General features: G+C 40.8%; 1 protein-coding gene and 1 long non-coding RNA gene across 4 annotated transcripts in view; both read left to right on the top strand.

The window, feature by feature from the left end:
- Positions 1-12786: 12786 nt before the first annotated feature.
- Positions 12787-23444, top strand: part of ANKRD10 (ankyrin repeat domain 10) — a 38289-nt gene continuing 27631 nt past the window's right edge. For all 3 annotated transcript variants that reach the window (XM_086476793.1, XM_086476801.1, XM_086476810.1), the window contains exons 1-2: positions 12787-12987; positions 18736-18888. In XM_086476793.1, the coding sequence (XP_086332919.1) occupies positions 12787-12987; positions 18736-18888 (354 nt within the window). The remainder of the gene's footprint in view (positions 12988-18735; positions 18889-23444) is intronic.
- On the top strand, positions 19855-22298 carry LOC147416231 (uncharacterized). Its single transcript, XR_015184010.1, has 2 exons — positions 19855-20188; positions 21348-22298. It is a non-coding gene; the product is annotated as an uncharacterized LOC147416231 (long non-coding RNA).

Genomic DNA, 23444 nt, shown 5'->3' with positions numbered 1-23444 from the left:
GTAGTAGCTGAGCACTTCACAGAAATGACACTCGGCCTTACAAACCTTGGGGAATGATGGAGCCCCGGCAGTTCTCCTAGACTTTATTTTCCCAAAGAATATGGACCTAGGCACAGACCCACGGAAGTTTTTAAGAAAGTAACTGCTATTTGAAGTGGGTTTCAGCTGCTACCCATAGGAGCCAGAAGCCTTTGCGGATCTGGACCAGTATGTCTTATCCAGGATAACATAAGAAATCTGTAGCAGTGGAGGAACCAAACATGTTCTACCATAATGCAGGGGGGTATCGTAACTGCTTGGCTATTCCTCAGCTTCTCAAATGCTTGAAAGTCAAGGCTGCTTTGCCAGTTTGGTCATCCACTTCATTACTGCGATAAGCGGACAATTATTCCCCACTCAGCGAGAAATGGTGTGTGTTTCAAAAAAGATAACACATTTGAGACACGGTACTATCTGACATTTTAAAACCAGGCATGGCTAAAGATTTCAGCATTAACTTGCATGCCAACATGTGGTATCAGACAGTCTCTCATGTCCTGTCTGATTGCTTAAAATAACACATTGCCATTCCTTTGGGGTTACACAATTACTTTATGTTGATATAAATAATGGCTGTGGCTCAAGCTTCCTTGTAAGATGGTCCATAAAGCTTGCTAGGTCTAACTTCACAAACTTCTTCTGAATGGCAGCGCCAAAACTAAGCAAAACACATCTTTTCTCCCTAAAATGTCTGTGTACCCGTCAGAGAAAGTCTGGTCAATAAAAAGGATACCTGCATGCTAGGATACCAGATTTTGATACAAGAATGTTGCTACTACAGCTGGAGTGAGAGCATCTGCTGGAATAAAAACTACTACGTGGAGATGCTTCCAGGTTAACATGCTGGTTTGTGCTGCCTAAAGCCTTTGCTTTCAGGCCAGTGTTTGCTCTTGGTACGTTCTGCTCAGAATTGTGTTATTTCAGAAAGTGTTCTAATACACCTAGCAGAGGAAAATGTACTGAAGGTGCACATAAGGCAAGGTCTTCCCCGTAACAGACGACACAACTGAGTTTGGGCTGTAACCATTTCTTCAGTCCACTCAACTAGTTAGTGCTGGTGCAGATTCATCCAGTAAAATTACCAATCTAATGAACAAAGTTAGTATTTTATTTTAAAGCTGTTCTGTTATTTTAGTGAGGTCAGTGAAAATTCACTTTGTTCCAAGCAGATCAGAACCGGTCTTAGATACTGCAGAAGAGACGGAACTGTTGAAGGACAGGCCGGTGTCTGCAAGCACCGAGGGTGTCCGATAGGCTTTTAGGAGTGTTTAGCTGGTTTAAATGACGTCTAGCACGTACTGGATGTGGTAAAAAATATGCTATGCTTCTCAAGATTAAATGTAAAGTCTTATAAAGAGAAAAAGGAACAAATATTCACTTGTTACAATATAATACCAAAGTAAATGACAGAAAGAGACAACACTCATCCAGAGGTGAATTCACAAGAAATATCACTGCTTAACTTCCACCAGGCTCTTGCACTGTATATTCAGTACCATGCATATGACATCTGAAAGCTTTTCAGGTTACAAATAGAGCTCATATTCCTACATAGATGTATGAAAAGTCTCTCTGTTCCAAGAGGATTCTATTTTTAGCAAACCAGTACTTTACTATTGAAGCAAAAGGTTTCAGCCGAGCAAATTCAACATTCGTTCAATATGCCAAAGTGGAAAAAGAAGCAGGGAGACAAAAAGTTTGTTGTTTGGATGAGTTTCCAGATGACGGCATTACAGCACTCTCTTCCAGATTCTGCCATTTAACTATTTCACAACTCAGTTTAAAAATGTTTTCCTGACTGTTTGGAATAGCACAATTTCTGATTGCAAACTCAGTGGAACCCTAGTTAATAGGAACAAAAAAATCTGTACAACGTACAAAGGTACCTTTAAGGCTGATCCGCTATAAGCTGCCGCAAACAGTGGACGGCAGTGATGTATACCTGGGGAAAATCTCACCCCACTTCTTCTTCATTAATACAGAAGTGCTGACCTAGGTAAAAAAGCGTACCTATGACTACAAATTTCTGGAAGCTGAATCTAGGTAATTCTAATAACCTTATTTCAGTTCTGTTAAGTGAGAATACACTGATACTTTGTTCAACAGTTTTCATAGAGTTTAGACATTAGAGGGAACATAAAACTTTTAAAATGTACTCTCTTCCAAGCAGTCTGTTCTCACATTTGATCCTCTTTTAACTTCATTGCGTTCCACACTTCTTATAATGCGTATTTATTCTCGCCAGAACATACTACAATGGCCAAAATTCTTGACTTTCACACATCTTAACATCAAAAAAATTGCACAATTGCACAACATCAGTCTGGGATCTATGTCTGATCTCAGTTTCACTAAAGTAAAACCATGGTTTTTGCAGAAACATATGAAAAATAAGCTTTTGCTTCAGGTCCCGCTCAAATATGCAGAGAAAGAGATCAGGCTGTGGTTCTCGATAACTGGAGTGGTTGCCTTCAGAGGCGCACAGGAGACCTTTTCAAAGGAGACCTTTTTGCATCCTAAAAGACAGGGAAATGAGGCAGGGCAACCACACAACCGCTGTTATTTTAGTTGTTATATTTAATCCATTATCTTTCAGAATCCTGTGAATTTAAAGACTTGCTTTCATATACAGCAGCTGATTATTGTGTCAAAAATAATCCCGTATATATTTTGTACCTCTTAACCCAGTGTACCTTATTTTGTACCTCTTATCCCTTATCGCTGTCATACCAGCATCACTTTTGGAGGGAAGATATGTTAATTCACTTGCTTTTAAGTGATTTCCCAAGCAAGAACCCTCTCCTATTCCTTTCATTACAGAGATTGTGTCTCCTTTACTAGATGCAAGATAGAGAAGAGTAATTAAAAGTAAAGATCTACGATTATGCCTGAGAATTATTGTTGCTTACATCAGTTCAGATATAATCTTACAGAAAGATTATGTCAAAATCTTGTATGGTGCGATACCTTTGATTCCTCTACCTATGTTCTCTCCAACCATGGTGTTTTGTTCAATGAAGTCATTTTCTCAAGTAGTGAGATGCCATCTGAATTTTTGATCTTATTTAGAGTGACACTGGAAATAATTCTTCTGTCTCAAGAAAAAATGTCATTTTTAAAAGTCTGTTCTTTAATTGGGGAGAAAAATAAAAATATCAGTAAAACCTTGAAAAATGAAAAGCAATTTAAGCATCTTGTTTAACAATTTGGAAACATTTCATTTTGACAGTTTGAACTATTTTAATAATTTCGAAGAAACCAGATTTTCATCTAAAAATGTTATACTTCCTGTTTTAAAGCAAAGAAAGCATATTCTGAATGAACCCACACACATTTTCGGTCAAAAAGTTGGATTTTTCACCAGTTAATTGGTATTTTCTGATTGAAAATTCTGTCAGGTCTAATTTTAAGCCAATGGCTCAAATACTTTCCCAAAATAATTTTTTTCATTGTCTTCCCAAACCACCTATAGTGAAAACTGTTACGAAACCTGTCCCTCCTTCTCTCAAAGTCTGCCTCCCATTCCAGCAGGAATAAGTATTAGTTCCACTTCAAATCCCAATTCCAGATTAGCATTTTCCTGGAACAGTCTTTTCTTCAGCTCCAAGGAATACAATCAACGGCACATTCTAAAGTAAGGCTTTGCTTATCTGTCAGTTCTAATAGGTGAACAAATTTACCAGAAACTATAGATTTCATACATTTTTACCAATTAATATTTGAGACAGATAGCAGTCAAATCAAATTTGTAACATTTTCCTATACTTTCAGCAAATGAGGGTGATCCTTGGCCTTGACGTTACACGTAGTTACTAGTAAGTGCAGTTGATAGTTGGCTATCCAAGTTGAATCATACATAACCTCATTCAGTGTTATTAAGGAAAGAGAACTTTAAAAATTATGACTGAGGCTTGTGTTTATACATAACTTTTGGTTTAACTAAGGCTGGCTTTTTTTTAAATATACTTAAATAAACTGATACAAGCATCAGTGAGTTAATCTATATAAAATAAATTTGCTGACATATGCTCAGGATTGCGTGGATTAATCGAACTCTAAGACTGGTAAGTGCCATTGTGTAACAACAAAGAGGTGAAGAAATCAGACTGATGTATCATCTAAACACATTGTCTCTCCAAGTCAAGTTTGAAGGCCAGGCGCAAAGGATGGGGATGCTTCAGTTTTGTCCCTGGAACACAAGAGTTCCCAGGGATCACATTTTAATGAAGATTACGAATAATAATAAAAAAAATCCCCTAGCATTCATTTACAAAGCAGTTCTACTAAGAGTCACATTTCAGAGGATATGCTGTTGATTGCAGTTTAAAGCAAAATTTAGAGTGCAGGTTAGAGCTCTGAGCAAGAGCTCAGAAGACTTGCAAATATTGGGGTGGATTGACTAGTAGGGGACACAGACTGAACACATCAAGTTTAATCCTGTATGAATAGACAGATGTGGTATTTTAATTCTTAAGATTTGGTAGAATCAGAAATCTGATGGAATGAAAGAATTTCTCTGAGTAAAAACACGTATAACATCAAGTTTTACCAAAACGTAACATTTTTAAACAAGTAGAAGAAAAATTATCACAGAAGTATAGACGCATCTTTAACTTCAGCTTTTCAAAGCAATATTACAGCAACATTTTATTTGCGAAAGAGACAACCACAAGATGGCTCCTTTCATGTGATGCTAGCTAAAACAGAAACCTATTCTGGTAACGTAGGCTGCTTAGTCTTTTCACTCCCTTTCACCAACAACTGACACACCAGGCACCAACCCCTTAGACAAAAAGATAGTGCTACAGTTGCTTTATTAAATTACGTTTTGGGGAGGAGCATGCCCTTTCTTAAATGAGTACGGACTCAACCCCTCAAATACAAGTATCTAATCTCACTGAAAAGGGTGCGGGTTTCAAGAACACTTGCCAGGCTCAGACACAGACGTTTCACGCTCTTCACCTTTCTCAAGATTTTCATTTGTTCTCTTTGTAAGAGGAAATGGCATTTCCCTCTTTATTAAATCTTTTTCCATGGAAAGATTTCCAGACTACTAAACTGTAAAATTATTACGATTCATTAACTCCATGTCCATGTAGATGCAATCAAGCTATAGATTTGGTTGCCGTTTCCTTTAATATTTGAATAAATACTACATAAATATACTGCTTCGAGCTTCTGTCCAAGTGCAACACAAAACAGGACACAGTAACTATGGGTAGTGTGTCCTCACCATAAGAAAGTCTGCTTTGGTGCGAAAGGTTTGTTATGCTCCATTACGTAGACCCCATACCAGCAGCCATGAGTTCCCGGAGTCGCCACGTGCAGCGCCCCACGGTAGCCTTCCTCGGGGTGCGAGAGCGCCCGACGTTGTCGTGGCATCCTTTGCATTCCTTACATCTCAAACCACCTCAGAGCACAACACAAATGACATGAACGTGTCGCTTCCCCCATCGCTGAACAGTGGGCTGCAACTTGGCAACTGCTCACCGCCGCAGGACAGGGGAGGAAGACAGCATCCCTAATGAAATACCAGGAGGAATTCAGGGAGTCACCGTGTGAATTATTTAAACAGGAACTTGAGCAAGACTCCCCCGCACATCCGTGCGCTTTTTCAGATAAGTTATTTACTGAATGCAAATAGCCAGGAAGTCAGATTTACATTCATCTTAAATGTAAAGCTAAGTGGAGATACCATGAATTTTTGTTAGTTCTGCAACTGTGCCGAGAACTCCCACTTTTTTTTTTCCTTTTTCTTTTTTTTTTACAATCAGAACAGAATTTGAAGATGAGGACATTGAAGCAGCTTTTTATTGCTGTGGTTCAGGCTCAACATAAATAGAAAATAGAAATGGTTTGGTATTGATTACTTACAGAACTGTTTTCCACCACAATGCTGGTATTTTGCCTCTCAAGAAATGTTAATTTTCAGTTACAACTGGTAAGGAATGTGGGAAAAAGAAGGGCAGTTTGTCAAAAAGCCAATAACTATAATTAACTCTCTTACTTTTTAGGCACTAGACCTCTCAGTTAAGCTGGCCTGGATGACTCACATGTATCAAGAAGAGAATAGTTGCATGGCAGCAGAATTGACAAAGCCTTATGATGAATAAGGTCACTCTTCCCAGGCTCATAAAAGATGGCAGCTTTACAACTGTAGGGTAACAAATCTGTTTTTATTTATTACCCACAAAATCGCATCATTTCCGAAGTAGTGAAGTTTTTTAAAAGGGCTTTTTTATGCATGAGTAAATATTTTTCTAATGAAATCTGGGTTTGTCTTGCAACCCAACCCTAGTTTATTTAATCGTGAGATAGCTTTCTCCAGGGAAGGCAGTCAGAAGTGGGGGCTGGGAAAGGGAGAAGTTGGCTCTGGCTACAGGGCGCAGCTGCTCTTTGCTACTAGCCTGCATGGAGTAATACATCAGTAATTATTTGAAAGTCAGACAGATTCCCTGCTTTCCTTGCCAGGCAAAGCTCTGAGAACTGAGGACTGGAAAGGAGGATAAAGGACTTTCAGTTTACTGTTCTTCCCCTCATGGATATTTTTCCCATGTTAGCAGCTACTGCTGCTATTAAGTTTCTGATCTTTGTGCCTTCAGAGGCCTCACATACTACGCAAACTTAGTTTTAGCACTTCAGCATTAATGCTTTTAAGTTTATTAAATTAATTTTTACAAAACTTTTCAGCTGTTTCTCCCAATAACTTCCATCTGAAAGAATAATGTTTATTTCTTGTTCCGTTTTACAAGTGATCGCAACAGAACACTTGGTCTTTACTGAAGAAAGGTGAATGTAGCAAAAAAAATCCAGATAAGAATAACATACTTCAAGCGGTACACCACTCAGTTGTGGTTTAATTTAACCAAAAATAAGAAGTAAACCTAATCTTTGAACTAGTCCCTGAAAATGATGAGTCAGCCTCTATTTACAGTAGGAAAATTATGGAAAGTTCCCACCGTTGCTAAAATAAATTCATGGCATCTGAAGAAATGTTCTCTTTTCATCACAGTTCACTGAGAATTTCAGGGGGGAAAAAAAAAAAAAAAAAAAGATGACTAATGTTTGAATAAGTTTGTGCTTTTGCAAAATCCCCCTCAAAGATTCTAGATAGGAAAACAAAATGAAACACAAGTTTAATGCCCCACAGACCCAGAACTGGATTCAGGCATAATACAGGAAGCAGCCAGCAATTCTCTGAGAACCTCCTCCAAAGACAGGAGGTTTTACGGGATTCAGGACCAGACAAAATGTGAGGCACTCCTTAGAAGACGGGGCACAACAATGCCAATGACATTTACGCAGGATTCACGTGTCAGAACGTAGATGCCTGACGCAGCCTAAGCAGCCTTTGGGCTCCCAAGATACCTGTTAGCTCTGTGCAGGCACGGCAGAGGACCTGCCTAAACTGGTACCTTCCTGCAGCAGCAGCTGGCAACAGGGAAGAAGAATACTCTTGGGCATCTCAAATGGCACCAGACATGTATGTACGGGCAACTAAATAAAGCCCTAAGTGTTAACCGACGCAAGCTTGCTACAGCAAGAACGGAAGAATTTGAATGGATTATGTATTCGATGAATTTTTACAGCATTTTTTCAACCAAAAAAACCCACCACCCAGCCTGACTTTGTTCTGTGTAAGTTTTTATAAAATGCTCCATATTCAACCTGTCTGAAAGGAGAAATGGGCAAACACAATTTATTTGTATCAGATCAGCACAGAGAAGCTGAGTATACTACAGTTATGTAAGCCAGCAAATTCTTTTTCACAAAACATGGTTTTAAAATAATGTATTTACTTTCTAAATTTATACTTGCTAGACTCTATTGAATATTCAAGAAGTCCTCATTTACAGATCATTTTCTTTCTCAGCCCTTAGCCAAGAGAACATGAAGGCAAACTTAGCCAAAATAAAACAAATCTCTTCTCCCACCCCGCTTTTCCTATAAACTCTTCTGTGTCTGCTTCTGTTTCTTTCTTAGGGGAAACTCAGTTCTGTTAACCTTCCCAACAAAACATGAAGTCTACCTCCTTGATCTGACAGAAACAGAAACAAAGCCTCTCACTTCCCTTAAAAGACCAGGAATAGAACTGAGGATGAAATTAATGCAAATAGGCCTGCAAATAACTATTGTTTTCAAATATATAAAAATGCGGGCTACTGAATTTAGTAGGTGAACTTATCTGCGCCATAAAAAATCAGGAATATATTTTTTGTGTAAACAGTACTATAAGCATACTATTTATTGCATTGCTTTAAAGAATGTCAGCTTATAAAACATATTAAATGCTAAAATCTGGTTTCATACAAACCAGAAAATGCAAAAAACCTAAGATGTTCCATATTATTGCTTCCCTTTTTTTCATAACAGGTTGTAAATTACAATTTAACCCATGACTCTCAATTTCCTGACTTGCCCCATGTGCAAACAGACCCTAGTAGCAGCTATGTTTGTCAGGGAAACCAAATCTGTCATCCAGAAAGAAGCTAGAACCACAGAACAGATTTATAGTATACGTTTCTGATCTTTTGGACAGAAAGATTGCTGAAAACATCTTTTTGTTCTGTATAGAAGCTAACCACAACAACAATAGAGAAGTACAGAAGAATGAATTATAATGCAATTGCAATGAAACGTTAAAAAAAAGGCAAAACCAGAATTCCCATGTCCCCAGTTTCACATATGACAGCAGTTAAAGAAAACATTTAAAATTAAAATTTAATTTAATATCTATTAAAATTAATTAACCTATAAAGCCCATTGCCAAAACACAGTAAGGAAGTCAATGGAAAAGCTGACTATTAAAACATACACATTATTATATATTTCTCTGGATAGTGACTCACAATTTAAAAAACAAGAGAGACACAGCTGTGACTGCCCAAGTCATATGCCAGCTACAGACTGATTAAGAGATCAGCCTCATACGGAGAGCACTGCGCTTGTCTATTTTGGAACTTTTGGTGGAGATGACTAGCAAGGAAATAAAGGAGGTTGACCTCACAATGATGAACCTTGTCACACAACTCAAGAGACCAGGGTTCAGTTCCACCTGCAGAATTCCTGCATGGCACTGTTAAAGCCTCTTCCCTTCTCTGCATTCGCATTCCCCTTTTCTAAAAGGAATAACAGTGCTTGTCTGTCTTGCAGGGAGTCCTAGAAGGTAAATAAGGACAGTGTCTGTAAGGAAATTAGATAGACCACTGCCCTTTACTAGGTTTCTATATTGCTGTAAGAGATAAAAAACACATGCAAATCTTGACTACGAATCCTCTCAAGTTCAGGAATATTTAATTCTTGTTCATCATACATACAGCCTGCATGGTTTTGATATTTATTGCTTTTTATGATAGTTATAAACAGGATGTGAGCAACTATGTCAGTGCTTATACACAACAGAGTAAGAAACAGTTTGCCTGTTTTCAACCTAAGAACCTTTATTCTTTAATATCAGGCATTCTGGTAATGACCATTTTTATAACATAAATTGTGGTTTGGGTTTTTTTTTGTTTGCTTGGTTTGGGTTTTTTCTTTCCCTTTTTTTTCTTTTTTCTTTCAACTGTTCTATCCTATGGGACCTTCATTTTTCAATCCCAAAACAAGGCATACTGATGTAAAGTGTTAGCATCTGCCTAGCTATATATAGAGGGAAAAAAAAAAAACACCTAACGCAGAAACAAAAGTGCATATAGAGCAACAAACTCTCAGAGCTTCTGAAAACAAAGGCTACATCCAACACAAAATGAATTTTTTCGTAAGGCAAAGGATAAAGTACTGAACTGAAAGTGGCTGTAGCTGAAAGTACTCCCTCCCCTGGCCAAAGCATTTAGCTTTCCCGTGCTTCAGCGTCACCATCTATAAAAGGGCTTATTTGTAATTCATCCTCCTCTACACATTGTTCTGAGATCTATAACTTGGCAGCCTTGTAGAAACATAAGTATTATTTTACTCTGGTGAAGACTTAGTAATACCTAGAGGATACAAATATTAGCTGCAGTAACTCCTAATGTTGAAATTCCTCATCTGTACATTCATATCATAGTGTTATGTTCTTACCTCAAAGCACTTTGATTAACTGAGCCTCCTGCCACCACTCAGGACATGATTTTATTATTCCCCTTTTGCAGATTAAAAATCCTAATGAGATAAGCCTCTACAGTTTAAGTAAGGCGACAACGAAGGTCAAAACAAAAGTTTCTGAAAGCAAGCTTTCTATCTTTATATTCTCTGCCTTGATACTGCTATAAAAACATATCCATATATAAAGTTAATAATTGTTATGAATTTATAGTTAAATATGTATGAATTTATAGTTAAATATCATAGTTCTTGATACCAGACTTGTGCTGCTCATCATAAGTACAGAGCAACATACGTTATTACTCAACTGTCCAGATCAAAACAAATCTTTGAAAGCACAAGAAAGGTGTTTGGTTTTGCTATAATTTTTACAGTCCACATCCACAGTTTCTAGCTCAGGCCATCATTGTGATATTTTAAGGAAAATCTTAAGCCAAATCTGCTGTTGCAACAACATTCTGGAAAGCACCTTCTCTACATGAGAGCAGTTCAATCCAACCAAGCACTCACTCAGTATCAACACGTTCATTCACAGTGAATGAATTCCCCAATAACCTCACTGAAGACTAAAAAAATACCCCATATGCCGTATTTCTATTTCCTTTTCTACGATTTTACATACGCACAAGAAACCTATTTGCTGTGGGAAGCATATGTGAAGAGGGTGTTTTATGATGGGCTGTATTCCAGGGTGCAGTTCTTTCTGCTTGCAGGTAGGTGTGTTTCTTTGTGTCGGAATCTTATCTCTGAGGATTGGATACACAGTTTTAGCTACACCAAAATCCAAAGAAGCCAAATAAATGTGAGGAACGCCTATGGAACCGCAATGCATACTTGGTGCGATAGTATACAAAACTACAATCGGGGATGGTTTCAGCAAAAGGCGAAAACACTGATATGTTAGCCCAAAAGTCCAGAGTTCCCCCCCTCCAAAGAATTTTAAAAAAGCTATTTTAAAAAAACAAATCCAAGAAACTATCACCTTTATACATTCAACTACTAATCCCATCAGAAAAATAATTAAAAATCAATTTAAACCTAGTAATTTCAGATACTAGTTTCTACCCACAATACAAAATACACATTTCTCACGCACAAAATCGTTACAGATGTTTTATTTTTCCTAATTACTGTATTTTCCTTCCTTAAGATAGAAAAACAGCAGACTGTGAGAATTCAGAACTCCTATATTAACTAAAATATATTTCACAATACCTTAATGATCAATTCAACCTGATGTTAAGAGTCTTTAAATTGCCCAAGTCTCTTGGTACTTTTAACAGAAATTACTTTGTACCTTCTTTGCCCCTGAACACAATTCCTGGCTTGCATCGCTTAACAGCGTATACTGAAAAAGGAATATCCCTCGATTTTGGGGGGCAAATGAATGTACTTAGATTCATGCAAACACGTTACCATCAGTTTAACGTTACTACTGTCAGAACAGTAGCTCACAAATACTTTTGACAGAAAATAATTAGAGATAACCAACAACAGTTTCCTAGAGCGTCTGTTGAGTCATTACTCACAGACTCGTTTCTAGCTGCAATTAAAAATTTGGCATTATCGTTTTAACCAGATGGTAACAAGTTTATCCTTTGGTTTGCAATCCATGATGCAGCACAAACCCATAGTGACCTCCGAGTGCTGAAGTTCGCTTGAAAGCACTTACGCGGTGTATGGAAACACCACAACTGAGGGCCCCAAGCAAGGAAACACATCACACACACGACCAGTCCCTTTGAGGTGGGGGGGGGGGGGGGGCGTGTCTGCTCAGGTGAACAAGTTGACTTGATGTCTGCAAGGGGGCTTGACGAGGTACGGTTTGCTTCCATCAGATCTGCTCCCGTGCGTGTTTTTACACGAAGATCCTCTCTCCGTGACTGCTGCTGCTAACCGCACAGGCCCTACGCGGTCAGTAACGCCGCGGGACAGCCGCCAGGTCACCCCGGCCTGCCGTCAGCCGTCAGCCAGCAGCCCGCCCTGCAGGGAGGCCGACTCCGCTACCCCTAGCGAAGCCTGGGGAACGCTCCCGACTCTCCCGTGCCACGCGGCAGAGCCCTCTCCCCGGGAGATTTCACCTCCGCGGGGAGAGACGCGAAAATACCGAGCGTTCCCCTGGCCCCGCCGCGCAGGGAGAAGCCAAAAACACCGCCGCGCCGCCGGGCTGCCTCCCCCCGCCGAGCCCGGAGGCGCCGTCCGTCTCTCTCGGCGGGCGGGCCGAGCTCGAGAAGGCCGCTCCCGCTCGGTCCCGGAGGCTGCTGCCCAACCAACCTCCTCAGGCGGCGGCGGCCGCGGCGGCGGGAACCTCCCTGCTGCCTCGGGCGATGGAAAAACCGGGGAGGGAGGGAGCGGCGGGGAGGGAGGGGGCGGCCGCGCGCTTCCCGCCGGGCCCCGCCCGCGGCGGGGGCGGAGCGGCGCGCGCGGCCCCGCCCCGCTCCCTTTGTGCTCGGGCAGCCAGCGGCAGCTGCAGTCGCCGCCGCCGCCGCTTCCAGCCCGGACAGCGCGCCCCTGCCTGCCCGCTTCTTCTTCCTCCCACCCCCCCCACCCCCACCCCTCCTTCCTACTCCCCCTCCCCTCTCCCCTGCTGCCGCTACCGCCGCCCCTCTCGCCGCTCTTCCCCCCCCCCCCTCCGCCCCTGCCCTGCCCGCCCTCCCGCTCGCCATGTCGCTGGGAGCCGGCCCCGAGGCGGGCTTCTCCAGCGAGGAGCTGCTGACCCTTCGCTTCCCCCTTCACCGCGCCTGCCGCGATGGGGACCTGCCCGCCTTGTGCGCGCTGCTCCAGGGCTCGCCCCGCTCCGACTTGGCGGCCGAGGATTCCTTCTACGGCTGGACGCCCATCCACTGGGCCGCGCACTTCGGCAAGGTGGGGCCCGGCCCGGCCGGCGGAGCGAGGGCGGCGGGAGCGGAGGGGGGGGGGTGGGGGGGTATGAAGGGGAAGGCGAAGGCGGGCGCCAGTCCCGCTCGCGCGCAACGCGGCGCCATCTTTGCCCCTTTGCGCGCGTTCTGCCGGGAGGCGCCCGCCGCGCCGTGTCGTCGCCCTCCGCCCGTGTTTCCCCCCCCCCGCCGCTCGTTGCCCCTCAGGGGATCGGTCAGGAGGGGAGAGCCGCGGCGCTTGGCTTCTTTTCTTGCCCCCGCGGTCGGCGAGGCGGGGGTGGGGCCGGTGGCACCTGCCGTCCCCAGATCGTTCATCCCCCTCTCTCCCCGCCGACGGCGGGAGCGGCCGCTGTTTTTCTCCGCCTTCCCGGCGAGGCTGCCTGATAGAGGCGGCCCGGGGTCTCGTTTTGAAAAGGCGCCCGGGTCACCGGCACAGGGCGGCGGGAGCCAATGGGGAGGAGGAGGGGCAGGGGCCTCCTCCCACGCTGACCCCCCAATTGCCCCCCCCCAGCCGGGGCAAGCGGGACCGCCGAGGCGGCGACCCCCTCCGCGCTTCCCTCCTCCCCCCCCGCCCTCTCGTTGCGCCGGGCGCTTTGTGTGCGGAGGCTCGTCACGGTTGTTATCGTCGTTCGGACTCCACACCTGGAGACTGCTTTGTTGTGGTGCCTCTGTTATGACTACCGGCTCCTTGGGAGTTCGGGAAGGAGATGCTTGCGCTTGTAGAGCGCTCCGCTGTCGCCTTGAGCGTGGAAAATAAATTGCCGTTTATACACACGCAGATGGGAGCGCGGAATTAACCGCGTCGGCATCGTTGCAATGCAGAAAAGATTAAAACGTTAAGAGGTAGCTGCGCTAACTTCCAGTCTTAAGATGAGTGGTCTCTTAATTTGTGGATTTTATGTAGGCCTTTCCTGAATCTCATGCGGTGAGTGTTCCAGCATATGCAGAATTTCAGTCTACAGGGCTGAGGTTTGAGGTTTTTTCCCCCTCATTTATTTGTCTGGGTTTGGATTTCAAGAGGCTTTTGTTCTTGTTCTCCCTCCCATTTCCAATGTATTTCTCTTTGTTTATTGATTGTGTGCTGCAGAAGGAAAATAAATGTACTTCAGCGGTTGCCATGGTTTATGAAAGTACATTAAGAGGTGATTTCTCTGTTAAGTGATCTTATCTGCAGTACTTGTTTGAGAAACGCTTTAGAAACATAGCTAAGTCCTTAAAAACCCAAAACTAAAGCAGCCTCTTATCTCTTCAGAAAGAAGCTAATAGTATTCTATACTTCTACAACTGGAGTGCCTTAAATTTTGTCATGAAGTACGCTCATAGAAGATGTGAAGATACAAATTTGGTGTTGGTGTCTTTCCTTTTTTTCCATTTTATAAGAATTTCTGTTCAGAATATGCTTGTGGCAGTCTTGCTTCTAAGACAAAAGTGTGTGTGGTGTTGTCTTTTCCCCTTAAGTATCTTCAGCTTTCTCCTAACCATGCTAGGTTATGTGACCTTTTGTGTACGTTGTTATTTTCTGTTGAGGACACTCTTGCAGAAACAGCTAATGAAGGGAACAAGTCAATCTGCAAGATACTGTGTTTGTATTTGTCATGTTCTTCTTATCAGCAAAAATTTGATATGTGTTTTTGTTTTGTATAAAGGGGAGGGGAATCTGTCAAGTGAAGTGAGACTTGCAAAGATGACAGGCTATAAATGGGTTTTATACAACTTTGCATATACATACTTTCTTAGAAACCTTGTGACAAGGTCTAGGCGGTTTCAACTTACGGAAGTTACCTGCATGTTTTATGGTCTTGTTAGGTTGTGTTCCTTTCTCTGAGCCAGAGATTATACAGCACACTTGAAAAAGTTACAGTAACGTAATTGGATCCCAAACTTGATTTCCTTTGTGTTTGTGTGCCATAGTTTTACTTTTACCTTTCACCAGTTAATAGGTGATTGCCAGCAGTGAAACAATAGATGCTCTTAGTGGATACTCATATGCATGTCTTATGTTCTTATTTATGTGGAGGTTTTTATTTTTTTCCAAACTCAGATTCATTAAAATGTCAAATGGAGCGTTCTTCTATTTTTCAAAGGATCAGAGTTTTAAAACATTAATTTGTGAAATGTTCATTAGTAGTTACTGAACAAGACTGTCTTCCTCTTTACTTCTTTGTTTTTCTGGGTTTTGTGGCATTTTCACTTGTTTGTTTTTCTTTTCCTGAAAGAAATTAAACAGTGACAGAACTTCATGGCTGTTCTTCTAATACAGGGCCACTTAGCAGCATGGTCTACCAGCCACGTATTGGTTCAGACTGCAGCCCTGTAGGAGGTTGAAATGACAAAACAGATTTAATTCCTTTCCAGAAGAAGTCCTTGTGGAACAACTCGCTGTGAGCAGTGAAATCTCAACCAGTTCATACACATACACATGTGTGTGCATGCACACGCAACATCAGTCTAGGGTTGGTGAACTTCAGCAGTATAGAGATTCTGATTACCTGTTGCACAATCTGAACATAGAAGAAAGCCCTCATATGGAAGGACAGTACAAAATCATTTGATAATAAAGCTATGTAGAACTGCATTCTTGCACGCAGTTGACTTGCTCCTGCTTCCCTTGTGCAGCACATCTGCAAGTTCTGTTAGAAATGAATATGTGAAAGAGGAAAGATAGCTTGGGGGGGGATATGATACTGATGTAATACTAGTACCAATAAAAATGGGAGTATTTTGAGACTAAAGCTGTTTTTTAATAGCTTACTCTGAAACATATTTGCGCAGCCTGCAAGTAATAAATAAAATACCAGCAAAGTCAGTTGAAAGTGATAGATATTGCAACCAGTGTTTCTGTTTAATGACAGCATGAACCTCCTTTTAGAGATTGTAGCAAATCCAAATTTACTTGCTGTGTTGAGTATCTGGTGGAGTTTGCATTTTCAGGACACTCCCTGACTGCAGAGGAGTGTTCATATCCCGAGATACAAATTAATTCCCATTAGAGTTGCTATATTCCAATTAGAGTTAATTATATAGTGCCCTAAATTACCCTGGCATTCTGTAAATTTCTGAGAAGATGGGTCAGAATGTAAAATTGTTAACAATCTAAAATCTACCAGGGAGGTAGAAAATAAAGGGCTTGCATGAAAACCAAAGTCGCTGTTAATTCTAACCTTAATTTCATTTTTCTTTTTAACCACTTGCACGTGTATTCTTATTTTCTACTTGCTTGTGCTCTTCTCCTGCTTTTATTTTTGCCATTTGACTGTTTACATTATAAGAAGCAAAATAGTAGGAAGTACATTCTGCTTCTTTTGGAACAAAAGTAGCACAGGTAAAAATTCCTGTCTCTTCCTTGGTATTTTGCCAGTGTTGTGCTCTATGTCAGTCTTCTCTGTTAAATTAGTTTAACCTCTGTTTTTGGTATAACAATACAGTGGCAAACATCTTCTGAAACGTTATTTGATGAAAGCAGACGTATGTGTCCCAGTCTCAAGCGTAATCGAGTGAGGTACTGGTTTTTGTTCTGTTGACTTTTCCTATCTACGGAAGTGATTTACCTCATTCTTCCCAGATATTGGAAGAAGCAGGTTTTTCCGACAGCCGTGTTGCAGAAGACCCCATACTTCAGCTCTTGATGGGATGAAACATTACCATCACTGTTAAAATCCTGTGAGAGACAATGAAAAAGAAACGAAAAGGCACACAAGAAAAAATATTTACACATGAAGTTGTATAGATAATCATGATGTGTCGCCGTCTTATAAAGCAGATTTAAGCAGTGCAAGATGACGCTGGTGAACCAGTTCCAATGTTTTTCCCCTTTCAATTGATGGGCTGTAATGCCTGCCTAATTTTGGAAATTCTTTCAGCCTGGTTTCCGTGCAGGAAATACTATTCTTTCCTGAAGTCATAACGCTGGTCTGAAAGTTTTGAAATTAATTCTGTTAAAAGCATAGTGTTTTAAAAACTGGCTTAACTTTATTTTTGTTTGCAGTTATATTAAAGGAACCTCTTGATGTAGTTGGAGGTTTTTTCCATCACATAGCTTAATAATTACAATGCTACAATTATCAATAATTATTAAGAGTTAACAGCAATATTAGGGGTGCTAGCATGTGAGCACCAAAGCAAGTTTAAGAGTAGCAAACACAAAATGTATTTGGGTAGTCTAGCACTAGAATTACAGATTTTCTTACACCGATGTTTGATGTAGGGTTTTTTTTTGTAGTAAAAATACTTGTTTTCTTTTGAAAAGGTACTTTGTCTTTGGCAATGTTGAGGTTTATGAAGCTAGATTCATTAATACTGCAGTAGCTCAGTTGCCCTCACCCTTGCACCTCTACTTCATGTAATTAGTGAGTTAATGGTACATCTGTGTTTGGTGCCAAGTCCATTACAGTCCAAAAAGTATTTTTGTATTTCCTAAAGGATAGGGTTCGTATGTGTGTGTTTGGACTATACGGGGGAGGAAACAATTGAAGTTCACAAAATAATTGCAAAACTAATGTAAAATACTTCACTACAGTGGTTGGTACTTTTGTCTTGTGTATGTAATTCATCAAGATCAGGAATTTGCGGGTTAAAAAAAAAGGGATTGACATACAGCAGTACAGAAGGACACTGGAATTGTGATGTTTATGCTTTGATGTGAGTTAAGCTGTCAGTTGACTTTCTGGTATTTTTTTAACTGCTCCTTTATGAGCAGACTATTCCATAGCTGTGGTGTGGCTAACACACGTTTTCTTGTAACTGTGAGAGGCTGACCCATAGATCTTTCTTTTATATGAACTAATTCCCTGAGTCAGGTTTTTTGTTTGTTTTCTAACTCCAATAAATGGAAGCCTAGCCTAAACTGTTTATTTTAGCATAGTGCATTCCTTTTCCTATCAACAAAAAGACAGTGTTACTCTGTGACAGGAAATGAGCTTTTTTTTTTTTTTTTTACTATTTTTGAAAGTTGAGGTCATCATGGCTGTGGCTTGCCTAGCTTCTACAAATGTAATGTTATGAATGTCTAAAAATAGTAGCTGGATATCTGACACTTCTAGTTAGTATGATGGGAAAATAAAAGTCAGAATATAGTGTGACAAAACACTGCTTTTTTTTTTTTTTTAAACAGAGAGCGCTTTTTTTTGTATTGCCACAAACATGCAACCTATTTTATTTTGAACAGCTCCAGCTGTAATAACAGGAAAATGCTAGAGGAAAAAAAAAAGTATTCCTTCTGCAGATTTATCAATGTTAACAGTATAAGTTTTCATTAGTAATCTGTTTCGGTCACTCCAGGAAAACATTAAAGGAACTGAAAATCTCTTGCATTTTTCTGGTTTACCTTGGAGCTCTCCTGAGAATACATCTATGTGTCTCCTAACAAGACTCTTGTTTTGGCAAATGTTATCAAATAATGTCTGTTTAGAATCATGTTTGCAGCTTTCCTGGATTTTTTTTTCCTTCTCCTTAACAAAAGTTAACGAAATTACTCTTGTGGTCAGATCTGACGTGTTGATGCCCATCCCGAAAATAAATGTTGGAATTTGGTTTTGGGGGTGGGAATTAAGTACTTTTCAGGCCTAAGGAGGAGGGACGAAATCCTTATGTTCATATTCTCTCGTTTTGCATCTGTGTAGTCTCACTGATAAGTTTAGCTTTTCTAGGTTTCATGTGTCTGTGCATTTGTTTAGCACATGCTAATTGACATAGCACATCTGTGTAACATTTTTGGTTTTATTCCCTCATGTCTTTAAAGCTGGAGTGCCTAATGCAGTTAGTAAGAGCTGGAGCTTCTGTAAATGCCAGTACAACTCGTTTTGCTCAAACACCAGCCCACATTGCTGCTTTTGGAGGACATCCACAGTGCCTGAATTGGTTGATTCAAGTGGGGGCCAACATAAACAAACAGGTATGGATTCACACCTATTTCATGTCTGCATAATGGTTTTGGAAGGAATGTCTCGGTCCTTTTTTACTACATGTATGATCCTTACGTTCATGTACAGATACATTTATTTTTAGCATCAGCTGAAGTCAAATGACTTGATTACCAGTTATAGACCTTTTTCCTTGTAGTAGAGATAGGACTAATAAATGTCCTTTAAGCCACTAAAGGCTTGGAGAACATTTGTGTTAGAAATTGACATCTTACTACTACTTAAACGAAATGGTATGCTGCTCTGGTGTTGGCAGCATTAGGAAATACTCTGATATTGTAATGGGGAAAGAAAAAAGACTAGTGAGGAACATATTACTGATTAAATGTGCGAAGAATTGAAGCATTCACCATTACCTACAGAACCATGAGACCTTTGTGGTACTTCATGATTTAGTCATATATCTAACTAGTAAGGTCTGTCATGGTTTATTTTAAGGTGCATCTGGTTTCATACCGTTTTCCTTTTGAAATTATTTCCAAAGCTTTTCTAGTAACTTCCTGTAAATAGATCAGAAACATCTACTTTACTAACAAAGAATAAATGGGTGATTTTTTTTTTGGGAAAAAAAAAAAAAATTCTCCATTACTTTTACTGTGAGTATGGGTAATGATTGATTTGGTAGCAGAAAGTGCATAAATACAGTAAAAATCCTGTGGAGGACTCTTGTACACCAGTACAGTAAAGGAATCAAGTGCTTAAAACTAACACGATTTTGGAGAAAATGTTTGCAGTACTGAATGGATCTATTATGTATGCTGGGCATGCGTAATGTGTGCCTTTATAGCAGTACTCAATTATTATTTATAATATTCTATGAAAGTAATGAGTACTACAGCATATGTATTTCTAAAAGCTGTACTGTAGCACAGCACCTGTAAAATGTCTGGTCTGTTAAATCTTGCATCATACTTCTCTTAAAATATTTAATGGCCAGACTGTGTTTTATATGCTGTAGAGTTAAGCTAAGTCTGCTGAAGAACTTGAACATTTGCATTTCTAGAATTTGGTTCTGTTTTTTTTAAGCTATGCAAAAATAAGAAATGGGGAAGTTTGTGTTGAGTTTTCAGACAAGAAGGCTGGTGCATTGAGAACAGCTGTGAGACACCAGGAGAATTGTAGACACAATGAAGGTGACTGGATGCAGAGACTATAGATCGCATCTTCTCCTTGATACCTGACAAAAGTAACTTATGCAATAAGTTATTGCTGCATAGTGGTAGAAACCTCAGAAGAGAAAACACAAGAACTATAAATGCATCTGGAGACCAGGTAAGAATGTAAAGAAATAGTGATTAGAGAGGAAACATGGCATGCACAGAATAAAGATGTACAAATATCTGCTAAATGAGAAGAGAAGAATGAATGAAAATGAATGAATGAGAAGAATGAAAGTTTCCAACTATGAGGATAAAGAGAAGAACTGACCAGTGAGGTTGAAATGGAGTTGAAGAACAAGCTTGCTGTCCTGGAACTTGATGGGGGGAAAAAAAAAGTCTCATCTAGTGAGTGAGGTTATAGTGAAGAAGAAAGTAGCAGCTAGCCCCCAAAAGAAGAGGGGAAGAGTGCAGAGAGATCTCTCCATGGGCTGAGGGCAACATGCAGATGGCTGTAAAGGAAAGCAGAAGGCAGTATAATACACGGTTAAAAGTAGGCAGGAAACTCATTCCAGCTTAAAGAAGTCACCAAGACTAGCCAGTGACTCAGGAGTCTTTATATCTGTCACCAGAGCGAATCCGAATAATAGATCTGTGGTCCTCCACAGGAGAAAGAGTACTGTGGTTCTCGATTCAAACAGATAGCGGTGATAGTGTCCTGTAGACTTCTAAGGGCAGATTTAGGTATTGACAGGCAAAGGACACTCATATAGATGGTACTGAGAGTTGACACTGTGGAAGTCTGGTGTGTTAATGGTAGGCTCAAGTTACACTGAATGTGATAACTTTTTTTCTTTTGCTCCTGCAAAATATAAATTGAAAATACAAGAAAGAGGTATTTTAGGTTTGGTTTGATGATAAAATGAAGAGCTAGCTCTGATTAATTAAGAGACTTTTTTGTTTCTACTACCATTTTAAGTTCTTTGTTAGGATGCTGCTGGTCAATCACACTGGTTTCACATGCACAAGCACTGAAAACTAGACAGCGTGCCTGGTGATACCTGTAGTAGGAAACTCATCCCACAGATATTTGGAATGTTTCGTATGTGGCTGTGTAAAGCATAGTGCATGCTTTGCCCTCCCCAGTTTCCTCCAGCTGTTACTGAATCACAGTCAAATTCTACTAGTCTCATTTGATTTGAACTCCTTAATAAATTATCTTGGTTCCTTATTTAACTTCCAAGCACTTTCAGGTGATCATCTAGGGCTTCCACCCACACTTCTGAGCTTTTGGAGCACTATTTCCTGATGTGTATTTTGTTTATTCCTTCCAGCTCGCTGACTGATGCTGTACTTCAGACAGACATAGTCACTGGCTAATGCTTGTGTGAGGACAAGTGTTCCATGGACACTGGATACAAAACACATGCTGAGAAAGATCTGGGAATACTTGCTATTTAAGCTAGTAAAACTTTCCTTCCAAACTGACTCCTGGTCATTGGCTACAGACTAACCCATCACCTCTGGAAAAAGAAAAGGATAGCTTCTGAAAAGGAATCCACTCGAGTCTCTCAGTCTTAATGTAAACCTCCGGTACTCAGTAGAATTTGCATGCACGCTTTCTCCTCTCTGCCCTGAGGTATTGTGTTGTAGCCCGTGCTGCCTGCCCTGCAGTTTAGGAAAACTTGAAAAGGCGTGTCTCAGTGCTGGTGACAGTTGCCCCAGACATATCTCAGGCAGCAGCAATGAAGGACAAATGCTGAAAACTGCTTGTCCCAACCATACCTTGCTCCCCAAATAACTGCTGTGAGTATGTCCTGTCATGCCCAGCCCTCCTGTATAACTGTGCACGCTGGCTAGAACCAGCTCTCTTTGTGATCAGCGGGCATTCTTCCCCCCCCCCCCAGGATCCCCATAAAAATTCACAGGAAAAAGCTGAAGTACCAAACAATGATCTGCCTGCTCCTACCCAGCAGTGGACTCAAGAAAAAGTCCTGCTATTTATTTTTTTATTTCAGTGGGCAATGCCTGCTAATAGTTCTTAATAATGTGACTCAAGACCTGCATTTGGCTACCTGCCCACTCTAGTTCACTGTAACAGTGCAAAGCAATTGTACTGCTACTTTCCCTGAGACCTTTTTTCCTGATGTTTCATCCTTGTCACAACGCAGATTGATTCTGTGCTTTTGTACATATTAACGTTGGATAATCATGAGAACTTTTTGATTAAAAAGCCTGTTACTTCATTTAAATATATTTTCCTTCTAGCCTCAGCCTGTTAACCATTTCTGTTGTTGCCTGTGTTGATTAGCCAAAAAAACCCAGTTCTGTGTGGTGTGTCTTAGAGAAAGGATAAGAAATACTGAATCCTTACAGGTGATGCTAACTTACTTCTCAAGCCAGTTACCATCATGTGGCAGTGATGGCAGATAGATTTAGGAGTGTTAGACTACCCACGCTAGCAAGAACTGTAAACACACTGATACCCTTGGTGGGGAGGAAGAAAACACTCATTCCTCTGGTATGTTATAGTTTTGTATTTTAAACAACAATTTGTACTAAATCCAGATACAACTATTCCATCAGTTCTCATATGTACTCAACATTCGGGAGAAACCATCATGAATTCAAAGCGTTTTTAGCAAAGAATGAAGAAAAAATACACAGTATTCTTCAGCTTCTACTTCTTGGCTGTCAGTTGAGTTAAGGAAGGGAGTTAGTTTTTGTTTCTTGTCAGGTGAAATAGTGCTTCTGTGTCTTAGTCAGATACCTATACTAGGAATATTTTACAAGTGCTTGCATAGGGTTGTGGTTGAACCCGGGTAAGCACCTGAGCACCACACAGCTGCTTGCTCAATCCCCTCCCCACTGCAGTGGGTTGAGGGAGAGAATCAGAAGGGAAAAGTGAGGAAACATGTGGGTTGATACAAAGACCATTTGATAGGTGAAAAAAGGAAATAAAGAAAATCAAAAGCAAGAAAATCAAGTGATGATAAAAAGATTTTAAGACCCTCACCACAACTAGAAAAATCCCATAGTCACTCACCACTAGCTGACTGATGCCCAGGAGGCCCTGAGCGATGACAGCCTGGCACTCCCCCCCCACCGCCCCCTCCCCCCCCCCAGCTTTTGTTGTTGGGCAGGATGTCATATGGAATGGGATATTCCTCTGGTCAGTTTGGGTCAGCAGTCCTAGCTGTGTCACCTCCGAGCTTCTTGTGCACCCCTAGCCTTCTTGAGCTAAAATATTGGTGTATCTTCAACACTGCTTTGGTCACAAATCAAAAACATAGCACCATACCAGCTACTATGAAGAAAACTAACTCTGTCCCAGCCAATACCAGTACACATAGTTGAAAGCTTTTGGTGTAAGTGTGCATGGGGGGCTTTTTGTTTTAAAAAGAAATATTTACAGGTAAGTAACTCTTTTT

This window comes from Leptosomus discolor, chromosome 1, assembly GCF_034619465.1.
Source record: "Leptosomus discolor isolate bLepDis1 chromosome 1, bLepDis1.hap2, whole genome shotgun sequence".
Classification (NCBI taxonomy): domain Eukaryota; kingdom Metazoa; phylum Chordata; class Aves; order Leptosomiformes; family Leptosomidae; genus Leptosomus; species Leptosomus discolor.
This window is presented reverse-complemented; position numbering and strand designations above follow the sequence as displayed.